The following is a 14,012-nucleotide window of genomic DNA, read 5'->3' as shown; positions in this document are numbered from 1 at the left end:
GGAAGTCTAGGATGCTCAGTCGAGGAGAATCCTGTAGAGTTTGGAAATTTAAAGTCTACCATTAAGTGCTTTGCACTCTTGCCAGCGTCTCTCAGTAGAGTTGGTCGGTCGTTGTTGGAAGCCGACTTTGTATGTCTCCTTTGTTGTTAAGAATCTGAACAATTGTGGGTCATCTCGTGTCCGCATGAAGAATCCTGATCAGTTTGAAAACATGTCACTTTCTCAACCAGTCAACATCCAACACTTTAGGTGTTGCGTTGACCTGAAATATGTTTCAGTCAGCAGTCAAGTTGACATAAATTGATATAATTCACTATTAACCCTTTGAGTGCCACTGGTCTGGATGCCAACCAATGAAAACTATGTATTTTTTTTTTTTGTTTGTTTTTTTTTAAAAGCCATGCCCCTTTAGTAAATTTACCAAATAGATTGTAAGCTTATGGGAAGTCTGTAAATTCTAGTTTTGTTATACTCCTTGAATACACGTACTCTAAGAAGCACAGCATAAATTGCTGGCGCTATATAAATACATAATAACAATAATAATAAAAATAAATATGTAAGATATATGTAGATTACACACAATGTCTATGTAGGTGACAGCACACAACATATTATAGGATGGAAGGATATGAGATGGAGGTCATACACAAAGCATAAAGTACACATTCTCCCCAATTAGGACACCCTGTTTGTACCTCTGGTGCGCCAACTGCTGTGGGTTACATCACACAATGCACACAGAAAGTGTTTTTTCTTTATAATACTTTAGTACGACACATGTGGTCAGCCATGTAGGCTTACTTTGTCAACTGCATATCCCATATTGTCCATACCGAAGAACTTGCTGGGTTTGATCTGGAGTCTCTGGGTCAGAATTTTCAATCTCAGGGCAGCAGATCATTTTTTTTGAGCCCACCCATTCCCACCCACTCTCTGCCCACTTCATACCCCCTTTACCTGGGAATAGCCATATCTCCTTATGCACAGCTAGTCCTGTCACCCCCGTGGGAACGGGTGGTCTGGGCAGCCCATCCTAGAAAGTTCCCAAGGAAGGATATGTCTCGACTAGCAGCTTGGTTACAGTGCAATTTACTGACTAGTCTTCCAAGCTATGATTAAGGGATCAGGATCGTGTTTGGCTCTCTGTGCGGAGACCTGTATTAGTAAATATTCTATTGTTAATTAGACAGACAATTAAGTGTTTTTATCATTTTATTTGTCCACTTTACTGTACTACAAAACAGATATATTAGAGAATGGATGTTTAAAAAGCAGTTTACACATGTTCCCAGCTGGGAGAAAATATATAGGTTCAAATGTATCTTGATATAGTCTCAAACCATTTTAGTTGTCCTCTCTCTGTTCACATATCCCGATTACTCCTGTTCATGCATGCCCACAGGAGCTGGGACCTGAAAACGTCTTTGTTGGCTCGTTTTGTGCTTGCGTCCTGCTGTTGAATATTTATCTCTAATGATGCATAAACCCTTCCAGTAACAGAAAGGTCTAGAATGCACCACGCTGCAATATTCTGCAGGTCCCAGAGACAAAAAAAGTTTAAAAGTCTAAAAGGAGTCAGCCCTCAAAAGCAAAATGTAGGCAACCAGCACTTTACATAAATGTAAGCCCCGATTGTCCAGTTGTTTAATTTCTACTTCACATTTATTTTTTACATGTGCATTTTGTATTCATTTGTTATAGGCAGATTTTGTGTCTCCCTCTGACGTCTTTGGGATACTTCTGACTTATTGCTACTGGGTCGGGTCTCGGTCACACTATTGGAGTATTCAGAATCCAAGGCTTACCATTAGACATTAGATGTTAATATACGTTCAGTCAACTGATATTAAGCTGCTGGGATCTCATCCTGGCTTTGAGTGATAATTAGCTCACTCTATTTCTAATTATTTTATATTCATAGTTGGGAACAATGTTGGATCACAAATCTTTAGTGTTCAATTCTACTCCCCACAATGATAGGTTAGGATGGAGAGTGGGCACAACAAAATGAAGAGTGAGTAACACTATTCTCACCATGTCAGAGAATGGGACCCAACCTTCTGTCCACAACCTACAACTTGAGGACCAACACAATCAGAACCAAATTCTAAGATCCAGGGTTACAGGGATATATATATAGAAGGGGTTTATATCTGGCAAGGGCACGCCTTTATCCAAGAGTCTCATTAATATAGTATCAGTCTACATGCAACATAGATTTCCCCAATTAACCCAGTATAACACTGGCCACCAAAAGGAGCCTTCAGAATCGTTGCTCCACATAGAGCTCACAGAAACGGTCCTCATAGCTCAAAAATCGTTACCTAGTGTTACCACCATTAAAATATCACTTCCAGTGGCCCTGATCTTTTACAGTTTCAGCAGCAATGCGGCCCATTTTCAGTTCTCCCAACCAGCTGGGTGTCTTTCTCTCAGTATATGTATTTATCAGTAGTGTGAAAATCTTTTTCCAAGTGCTACATTTCATGGAATAAGACCATGGATACTGCTTACTGGTATTCCATGTTTATTGTATTCTGCTATCAAATAGAAAATTGAAATGATTTTGGATCCAGGAAAACCAAGCAGAGATATATCCGGCAAACTCATTCCATCTGAAAGATTTATTTTCTTAAAATTCAATAGTTATGAGAAATGATGCGCACTGTCGCCTATGTGAAACTAATGCTGCTTCACTGTACAAAGCGGTCTTCAAGGATATCTATATATAAAATTCAAACCCAACCCTAACAGATTTGATAAAAAGATAAATCTAGTTCGGTTAAATAAACAAATGCCCTTTCATTCTGCTGGATGATTGAATTTTAATAATAAATGCAGTAATAATAAATTTCATTTCTTATACATTTCCTTTTTGCCATTATAAATGGCTGAACTATGCATGTGTGCATGTCCATTAATATAGTTTGCCATTAATATATGTGTAATATACGTCCTAACCGTTTCGCAGGCAGGCCCTTGGACACTGGAACTAATAAGAAAAGGGATAATCCGTTAAACGTGTGCCAAGAAACTGGTTAAAAACAATCATTCTGGCTCCTCAGAGTTCCGTATACGTATTCTGACAGGGACATTGTTCTTTTGAGGAACAAATCCCTCCAGCCGTTTATTATTAAATCTTGGAGGTTTGGTCTAATATTAATGTCTATTCACTATTGTCTATATCAGGCATTTTGCTTCTGTTCCAAATGGACTGCCAAGCTACACAAATAGTTATGAATAGATCTTGAAGACCCCTAGAATGTTTTGGTGAAAGTCATGCTACCGACAGAAGCGTCACTCTTTTTCCATAAATAAATTAGGCATGTAGAAGGCACTTGTTGCATCGTGCGACTGCACATTTTTAGTGTCTTGGTGAGCACTAGGTTTTCTTGGTTGGTCTATCCATCAGATTAATGTATGACATAAGGCAACCATGAAAGAATAAAAGGAATTATGTTAATTGGTCAAAAACAGTCCAGGGGACCATGGGAAGGAAATTACAGAATTGCTAGTCACCCTCTGGGCCCTTCATTCTTTTTTTGCTTGACTCATGGTCCCTACGCCAACGTTGTAAACGAGATCTGTTGACACTCTGGTTTTGTATGAATTAATATAACCGTTCAGATGAGTTCTGTAAAGGGGGCACACTCGTTTATTTCTGCTTGTTATTTCTCTCACCCCTGGTGAGTCACCATGCGTCCTGGTCGCGAGAGGTGATGGCTTCTGGTGGGCCATGTGCCCAGGCCTCTCTGCTGAGAGCTTCTTTAATGTACCCAGACTAACACGGATTAATAAACATGCGCTCGGAGATGCAGCGTTTCTCTCTGTTCCTGTTACTTTTCTGGGCAACACACTAATTGTTCTGTTTGAAGTAGAATTTTCTGTTAATTGAGGAGATTAAAGTACAAAAACACATGTTTTGTTTCCTTTTTTTTTATAACCTTAAAAGCTGATGGCTGGTCCGGTCTATTAACAAAGCAGCTTAAATACGTCTTCTCGATTTGAATGAGGCTTATTTTGGAAGCAGGAGTTGGCTCGCCATTGTGATAACCATGCACCGCTATTGTACTTTGTAAAGTAGAACTACTCTGTGTATAAGCTCAGCCCTCTAAAGCTAGGTGCCCTAAATAAGCCCAATTAAAAATAGGGCAAAAAAGAAGGCACTTTTTGTTTTCTAGGAAATTCTGATTTATTTAATTTTGGGGGTAACACCTCTAAATTCCCACTAAATTTAAACTTGGCCTGGTAGGGGCATTTAGCACATACTCCCTTAAAGTATAAGGCAATATGTCTCTTTGATGGATTTATATGTACGCGAGTGTAGACATGTTCTTCAACACAAACTCATGTTTTAAAGCATCATAAAAACAACCGGAATTAAAAACACACACGTTTCTTTTAAAATATGAATGCGTTCGATAATGTAGTAATTACAATATCTGTCCTCTTTTGTAGAGCATGTTTATCTGTAATATTAATGGGGGATTAACTCTTTAAATATTTTAGTACCTTCACAGCCGAATTCTATAGTGTTCTGAAACAGCTGGGGCATTAGATTAAGAATTGTTTGATCTTTTTTGTCTCCTCGGGCATCTAAACAATGTTTTTTTATATATATTATATCTCAACAAATAATTTTGCTTTTGATAATTCTTAGTCTCAGACTGAAATATTTCGCACTTGGATACAGTGACTTGTCTGGCAGTATAAGCAGAATAACGGCTCTACCACCAAGTTTGCAGAAACCTGCGATGTAGTTGTACAACTTCCTAGAATATATATACAAAACTTATGTCTGGCGTATGTAACAATCCTATTTCTTGCCTAATACTGCCTCCAAAATAAAATATACGTCATCCATGAATATGACTCAGAACCTTCTTCTCAAGCATCCGAAAATACACAACCTGAGCTTGCTTTATAAAAATACACAGAACGTAATCCCCTAGAATATTTTCTAACGTTGTTAATTTAAAAAAAATCTCCTATCTATGGTAAATTGGCATCAACGACAACTTCAACTTCAAGTCGTCTGTTTTCACAAGAAGACAACCTTGTCCTTTGCTCATAGGACCTAGAAGACTATAACTACCTTAATGAATAATGGAATTGCTCTCTGGCAAGCGAGAATATGCCAGTGCTATGAATATTATTTAATGCACTTTTGGTTTAAGAGAAAAGGCAGATATTATGATAGAAATGCAGATACAATACCAGAAGAAAGACCCCAGTAGTGAAACCCCAACCCAGCTGATACGCATCCCCCACAAGGAAACTTGTGAAAATGCCCATATGTTTGGAAAAACAGAAATTTCAGGGAGTGAATCAGTTATAACAACTTCTACAAAATTCACTCGTACTAGAACAAATCTGCTAATTTTAATGACATAATTTTTACCCAAACAGTACATTTCAGCTACCATTTTTGTTGTGAATTTGTAGTTCTGTTCACATGGATTAGTTGTAGTGATACACTGTAGCTCTAGAACCTCGGTATGGTGGCGAGTCTCATACCGGCCAGCATTTCAAATAACCAAAGAGAGGAACTTTTTATGTGATTTTGTGACTTGTGACTTTGGGAAAGAGGGATTTAAGGGGAGGAACCTGTGCCCTAATAAAGAGAGACGTATAGTATCTGCCCCCAGGCCACCTATGGAGCCCACAGTTGCAATAGTCACAAGTGGGCACAATTTTTTTCTTCCCTATAAATATTTCAATCATGTGCCATAAGTATAATATAATAATGCTTATACTTGCCAACCAAGTTAGCATTAACTCCAGTAACTATTAATTTGTCTCAGAAAGTCAGCATCCTCATGTGTACAATAAGGCTTATCCGATTACCCTCTTCCCATTCAGAGTACCTTCTACTTTTCTGACACTTGAAAATTCCTACCTATGGTATGAAGTGTATAATACCTTATTGATTACAGATAAAGAAAAGGTATTTCATGTATAGAGTGAAATCACTAGATTATGATATATATATAAAAGGGTCCACAGCATAGTGAGGTACATCTAGCATAGAAATATTATACATAATACCATTATATCTAAATTCAATACCGTAGGTCTCAGATATAGACATGTTGTTTTGAATTTAGGCAACCACCGAGTTGCTGGATCTAGCCTTTGGCCACAAAGTTTAAGGCCATGAACAGGGTTGGCAAGTCACAGGAGATGGGCTAAGTTTTTGTTGAGCCATGGCAACCTATCACCCCCCCTTTTAGCTTGCCCGATTCAAAAGCCAACAAAACTGTATGGCAGATGGTTATTCTGTCAATATTGGCGACAGCCTCAAAGCGCTCACCACCATAAAAATACCTGCATGACTGGTCGTCACACACCCAACTCTAATCAACGGTAAACATCAATACAATACACAATCCCAATATGTACAAAAAATAATTGTGACCACGTCAATTTTCCAAACTTGTAACAAAGGCCTATTCCCAGGGCCCATTCCCAGGAGTGAAACCTGATTTTCTGCAGGGAAATTATTGCATCACCGTTGGTTTTTCTGAATCCCAGGAGATAAACGTAACTGAAGGTGCTGTTCTACAAGTTTACAACTAAATCTAACAATAGAACAAAAAAGGGTACTGATGGATTAAAAATCATTGTTCCCAAAGGTATGGATAAAGCTTCCTAAATATTTCTTTATGTTTTTTATGATAAAAAAAAAAAAATAGTGAAAGATAATAGGGCAGATCTGCTTAACTTTTTAAAATACTAGACCACTTGTTCTAGATAAAATTGTACCTTTATAATATGCAGTATTGATTGAATATATAACATATTCATGCTCATTATTCATAAATTCATTATTTTACTGTAACCCACTGGTTTTCCTGACTACTGATACGCCTCGGGTCTACGTGGGATTTCACATCTTAAACGGCGGTCCCTCTAACCACTAACATTAACTAATCACTGTGGATATTTTCATTATATACTTCTAGTAATGATTTTTTTAAAAGCTCATTAATATCTCCATGGAGAGTAAGAGCTTTGGGGCTGTTTACACACCTTACATAATCTTTTCAGCTTTTAGAATTTTTAGCTCTTGAAATCAATATAATTATCCCATATGGTTTTCTTTTCCGATACTGAATGTCAACAAGCTGTGTCATTAATCTGATAAAATGAGTGACGCGCATCAAGTGTGTGATGCAACAATACATGACATTTAGGAAAGCGGATGTGTTGACAGCTGATGGTAAAACCTGATAGCGTGGCTGACTGATACAGTACGTATTCTTTTTGGACCCTGATAAAGGGTTTATATTATGATGTTGGCGGTAAACATTGGCACACAGCATAGAGGAGAAAAGGAAAAAACAAGTAGTAAAACAGAAGCAAAGTAGAGACTTACAGGAAAGATTTCATGTCCATGCCCCGATTGCGAATCTGCCCAACCACATAGTCCCAGCTGCCTGGGCTAGTTCTGTTCCTCATCCCTGCTTGTCTATTCTTGGATCCGGCTGAGGTTGGGGGTCGATTTTGACCCGTGCGTGGCTGGCGAGGGTTGCTGGCGTTGCTGCTGCTGGATGAAGGGGGCTGGTTCTGCAGCTGTAGCTGGCCCAGACTTTGGCTGGTAGTCGGTTGGCAGTGATTGTGCTTCTGCTGTAGGCTTAGGGGTTGCTGGAGGCTCTGCTGGCGGAGCAGCGTGCGAGGACGCTGACACTTTGTATCTCCTGCAGAGATGGGGATATGGTCGAGGGTAGTGGCAGCTTTCAGGGGTGGGTCCTCAAAACTTAGGCAGTTATAGAAGAGGAAAGAAAGGAGAAGATGAAGGCGAGACATTGCAGTGCAGGAAGAATACAGGTTAGAGAGACGATAACCTTGAATAAAGTAGCTTTCTTGCAATAAACAATTGGCAGAGCATTGCTGACAACTGCTGTGTAAAAACAAAACAACCAATATCTTGTAAATTTCACAGGCCTCTTGTATCATGCTGCTTACTCAGGGAGAGATGTCTCACGCTAATACTACAGAGCATTGTTCTCAAGTTGTGGTTTGCAGACCACCGGTGGTTCCAGGACTTCATCTTTCAATTAAATACGGATACTCTACACTTGATTTTTGTGATCATATAGGACAGTGGTCCTTGGAGTCCATTCTGTTTCTAAATCTGTCCCTCTTCGTCCCTAGTTTTACACATAATAACTGACATCTCCTGCTGAATAAAGAGGTATTTAGTTCATTCAAGAAAATAAGGCCCGACTAATCTCCTATTAACGTACACTTTATCTAGCAGTACAGGGCTAAAGTGAGTCCAAGCCTGGTGCCCAAATTTAATTTACAGGGTATATCGAACCCTTGAAGTCATCTAAGTCATCATAGAACCTTCACTTAGCATAAGAGAACCTATCACCTCTCCAGCATATGATACGTATGTCCTTATTTTTCTGCTCACCGACCAATGATCCAAAAGCATGAAGCCTTACTTGACTTTCCTTACCATGTCCAATAACATATCTACCTACTTATTTTCTAAAACCATCCATAGACGTCCCTAAAACAGGGACCACATACAAAATTCAAAAGTGTTTTGGGTAGCTTTCCCTTCCTATACTGTGATTGTCTTATGGAAGAAGAATACAATTTGTATTTATTCTAAGAGTCTACCCACAATTTTATACAACATCGATACACAGCAAAAACCGTATGTAATGTAAGCTTGAAGTTGATATAGAGTTAATTGCGCGTCCTACTGTGTCAATCCATACTACAAAGAATAAAACTATTATGAGGCTCACAACATTTTTCATGCAACCTTTTTACCTAACAGCTGGCAGCATCACGCTATTATGTAAAAAGACCAACAATTCTGTTTTTATGGGATTATCTCAGAATAAAATAGATGTTAATAAAGGCCAATCTACCATTGATTTTTTTAATGTTCACATTAAGCCTGAACCAACCTTATGTTTACAGAAGGAGTTTGGGATGGGTTTTTATATATATTTTTTTCTTTACCTGAGATATGGGGTGCCTCAGAAATATTCCATGGTACCCTCAACTTCCAGCCGTATTATACATTTTGTCCACTCAGAAAAATCACATGTCAAGAGTACACAAAATGGCCGCTGAGTCATGTTACCTTTGGAGGCCTAGAAAGTTATAAAAACATTACTGTCCAATGTCATCAATAATAGTCCAGAGTCTCAGAAATTGGAACTGGGATTATGGTAAAACAAACCGGCTAATAATTTGTAAAACAGCTGTATTTTATAATTGAGCCACTGAAAAGGGCCCCGTCGGCTATAGATATGAGTTTTTGCAACCGAATGGCTACCATTTTGAGGAATCTGAGGAAGTTGTAAAGAGTCTGATTGCCCTACACATACACCGGTGCTGTATCGGAGCTGCTCTGCAGTCGGAGGAGGCAGTGGTGAGGTTAACCGCTGATGTCTTTATCACTGTGCACTTTGCATTTTGAGGCACATGTATTGTGCTGGCAGGTGGTGAGTGGGACGCTGTGGAAAGCTTTTTATAGTATCTTTATAAACTCATCTCACACCGCAGCCCTTTCAGGGATTAAAAAAAATATATATCAAAATATCATATTGTAAGGAGACCGGCTTCCAGTCCTACCAGAAATCTATATGGTGTGTTAGAGGTGCACGATTCAAATGCTAAATTGAATACAGAACATGACTGAGTATGTAGTGTTTATTTACAATATTTTAACATGAACCAAAGGCACTCTCTTTTTCAAATTATTAATTAAATCTGTCAAATCCACTTCACTTGGTAGTGCATTCCATATCTTAACTGCCCTGACAGGGATAAACATTTGCTAAATATGAATTCTACAGGATGCTTCTGTGTGGTCTTTACAGTTCTACGGGTGAATAGATCTCCGGTCTGTATATTGTGCATGAATATAATTGCATATAGTAGTCACTTCCCTATGTAAGAGTCTTTCCTCCCCCCAAAAAACTAGCCCAATTTGGAAAACTTCTTCATCGCCAAATCCTATCATTTTTTAAATACATTTTCTGAAATCTGCTTCTCCCAGTTATGCAATATTCTGCTCCATTGGGCTCAGTTAACCAGGCTTCCCGGAGTGCTCGCTCAGAAGGGAGGAGCCTCCGTGCACACCCTCCCCCTCGATTATAAGAACGGAGGAGATGCTGTCCATGGAGCTCGCCATGGCTCCGCCCCTTTTGGGAAGTACTAGAAGAAGCAAGAGTAATGCAGGCGGATTCATAGAGAAAGAGAAGCGTTTCTGCACCTTTCTCCGTGAACCTGTCACAAAAGGACAGGACAGCCTCTTCCCCGTTCCTCCAGTTCTAGGAGACTGTGTGTGCACGGACGCTCTGCCCTTTTGAGAAAGCGCTCCTGAAGGCCTGGATAATGGAGCTTATACTGTGGAGGGGCAGACAAAGAAAGAGAAGTAGAGGACCTGAGGAAAAGGAGACCGGGACACGGAAGTGGTCGATGTAGAAGACGCTAGTTATTTATACACGAATGACCATTGGAAATCTACTAGTCTGAAATTACCAGGCTAATTAGATAATTGCTAACCCCTTCTGCAAAGAGCATGCCAGCGGCACAGTATAGTTTTCAGCAGCAAGGAATTACAGTGGAAATTGAGGTCCAAAACGCAAATGCTTCCATGAATAGGGTAACAGCAGCAAATACATCATTTAGATGCACCAACAGAACCACCCTGCTGTAAATTGATCATTAGGTTTGCTCTGTTTTAGATAATGAGTGGATATTAGTTCCCTACACACACGCCTGTCAGATCTCCCTCATTCTCTAAGAGTCTCTCTGTTCTGTAATCCTCTGCGTACGAAGCATCAGATAGAATGCAGGCAGTGCCAGGTTTTGGTTGGGAACTCTGAGATTTAATTGATTTTAGTCCTTGAATGTTGACAATTATGTGTTTGATCTATTGGCATACTGATCACTTGCTGCACAGCCAGTAACACTCTCTATAAGTAGGTGCCGGAACTATTTGGCAGTTATTGGTTGGATGTGATTACCATCTCACCTCTCCCATAAGCCTTTGCAGGCTGCCAGTAATATTCTCATAGCATTGGAAAACAAGCATTAACAGATATCCAACAGCATCTACATTATCGTTTTTTTTTTTTAAAAAAAGGGACCTAAAGGTGGTCTGTTCTATGTAGTTTCTACATTAGGAACGTTCATGGAAATCTTTTCATAACATTTGTTTTAGCATTTCTATCCTTAATGTATTCCTTGTAGCACTGTCATCCTTATTAAAACTGCTCTATAGCAACATTATCCCACCCTCCACCATCTCCACCAACTCTCCCTGTTCTTCATTCAAACCTATGCATGATGGCTACTATTATTTATTTATTTTGTTTTTTATTAGGTTTTCGAATGAACATGCTTTTCTTCTACATTTGAGTGTTACACTTACTATCTATAAGTTGGAATATTAGCTACATATGCATGTCACTGTTCAGGTGGCTGTGTTTAATAGGGAATTTAAACATGCATGGGATAGGCATATGGCTCCTGGATCTAAGATGAGCCGAAGGACTGATAAATCCTCGAGTCTTTACATCAGGAAAAACAGGGCCAGACCACATGGGCTGAATTGCTCTTATCTGCCGTCGGATTTGGTGTTCTCCGATTCCATGTTTCTTATTTTGGGGGGTGGATGTGACTTTTGCGGTTTCAGCTTGCATATACTCGTTAAAAAGGAAAAAAAAAAACTTTCCTAAATCACAAACTTATATGCATTTGAGAAACTCTGTACCACTGTGGTTGACACACTTGAGTAAAATGCCTTCTCACTTTTCATGTCCCTTTTAGTTCAATAACATGGCCTTGGTATCAAAATGCGTCGGCTTGCATGCACTTGATACACAGACTCGATTTTGCAATGTGTCAAGTGGCTCTACTTTGTTCTTCTCTCTCTACCAGCTAGCAGCACTGGCTTTATTTATAGCGTGTCTTAAACCCTTTTCTATAGCTATGCATTAGTTTTCACAGAACACACTCTACGGGTATATGAAATGTCTTCGACGTTGCTCTAGTTTATACTATATTAAAAAGGAGAGTCAGCCTTCAAATGCATTGTTACAGTAAAAATAAACCTGTCTCTTCTGGCAGCATTAACATGCGTTGTTCGTGCACCTTAAAGAATCATCTTTCTTAACAACTGGGTGCTTCTAAGAAATCAAGAAATAGTATTTACTGAGAGATGAGAAAGGCAGCAGATAAATGATTGTTTATGGTAATATATAGGGCTGGATTCTAAATGTAAAGGATAAATAAGTTATTTTTTTGTTCCAAAAATCCTAAATTAATTTGGGTTTAAAATATCCTCTCTCTCTCCTTGGATCAACACTTCTATTCAATTTAACACACACATTATAATATATATATATATATATATATTTATTATATATATATTGGCCTTTTTGCCATAGCCATCCAGATTTTCCTTAAGTTTTTCCAGTTTACTTTAGGTAAATAGGTATCAAGGTGTTGCTGTTTCTCCCACCCGTCTTTCATGTATGGCTATGTTTGTCACCAGAAATATCCACCTGATCGCATTTCCCTACCGCCGAGCATAGCAGTGAGTCTTAGTGGGAAATATTAAACCAAGGTTTTTTGGCAGAATTGCCCCTTTGTTGCCTTCTGGATGTATCATTATTTCCAACAGACACATCTTTTAAAGACTCTTTCTATCTCCCTAAACTAATTGCAGTTTTTGAAATCAATGGCATTACCAATAGCACGTACCATTAAAAGCTAACAAATTTAACACTAAAAAAGAACAGTGGCAGAGGTGGTTTGGTTAAATGTAAAGGTCATAACAACTGAGAAGAGGAAAGAGTTTTTAATTAAAATGATGAAAAACAACTCTTAAAGGCCAACATTACTGTTGGAACCCTGCAACAATGTACTTTCCAGAACTATTTTTTAACATTGTTACATTATTTTGGCAAAGTGTCCAGTGATAGAAACACAACTTAGTTTCCAGTTTGAGTGATATAAGCTAATAAAGAGTCAATTTAAGTCAAGAGACATGCTACAAGTAGATATGAGTATCTCAACACTAGAATTTTAGAGTCCCTTTAAAATCTTGACTTCTAAGTAACCGGGCACTAACTTATTGATGGAGTCAGCTAGACACAAGTTTTGGATTCCATGCAGTGCAAGCGTATGTCTGGGTATCAAATGCATGAATTCATATAATGGTCACAGCATTATGGGCATTGTTAAGATGCATGAAATGTCCATCTCATTAGCCTACAGGAATAGGGAAGTTAAATAAAGGAAAAAAAATATGCAATATACTCCAAAAACCAAACCATCACCAAAGGTAACGGTGCAGACTCTCATGCAATTCTACGGAAGGCATGAATCTACCGAGATGACACATCTCCTACAGTACATACCCACAAGTCCAAGCTTGGAAAAAAACGTAAATATAAATGTCAATATATTGTAGACTTACATCGCCTTGGCACATTGTCGTAATCTACTGTACTTTGAACCACATATAGATACAAGGAGTGGCCTAGATTGTAATGATAAAACATTTATCTATATACATGTCCGTGCTCATGATGAGAACACAATGAGACCAATGGGAGATAAGCAAACCACAGCTTCCACCTCCCGATGTATTTTGTGCCTATCATCAGTCCATGTGGGAGAGGTGGCATTTTAGCAGATATAAGAGCACAAAAAAAAATGTTACTTAAAAGAAGCAAACACTTCTTATGTACGTTTGGGGCCATGGCAAAGTTTATATCAGCATATCCTCTATTGTGAATGGTGTTAAAAGTTATGCTAGCATAACTTCTGTCCATTAGGTTATTAGAAATAAGCAAGATTTTATGTGTAATGGAGGAATTGGCTATTACATTTGCATGCTAAAAATGATAACATAATGTGCAAAGGCTTAAGCATGACTGCCTTGTTGCCTATAATAGTTTCCCTACACTGTGAGAACATGGCGGAGAATAAATTCTACAACATGTCCCACGTTCACTTTAGTA

At 38.7% G+C, this 14,012-nt stretch overlaps 1 protein-coding gene across 4 annotated transcripts in view; it reads right to left on the bottom strand.

Annotated features, from left to right (window-relative positions):
* SYT7 (synaptotagmin 7) overlaps positions 1-14,012 on the bottom strand; it is a 134,247-nt gene that overhangs the window by 43,350 nt on the left and 76,885 nt on the right. For 2 of the 4 annotated variants that reach the window (XM_053449740.1, XM_053449737.1), the window contains one exon: positions 7,382-7,762. The exons of the other annotated variants lie outside the window; for them this stretch is intronic. In XM_053449740.1, coding sequence (XP_053305715.1) covers positions 7,382-7,762 — 381 coding nt within the window. The remainder of the gene's footprint in view (positions 1-7,381; positions 7,763-14,012) is intronic. 4 annotated transcript variants of the gene reach the window in all.

Source organism: Spea bombifrons, chromosome 10, assembly GCF_027358695.1.
Source record: "Spea bombifrons isolate aSpeBom1 chromosome 10, aSpeBom1.2.pri, whole genome shotgun sequence".
In the NCBI taxonomy this organism is placed as follows: Eukaryota; Metazoa; Chordata; class Amphibia; order Anura; family Pelobatidae; genus Spea; species Spea bombifrons.
The sequence above is the reverse complement of the archived record's forward strand: the minus strand, read 5'-3'. Positions and strand labels throughout refer to the sequence as shown.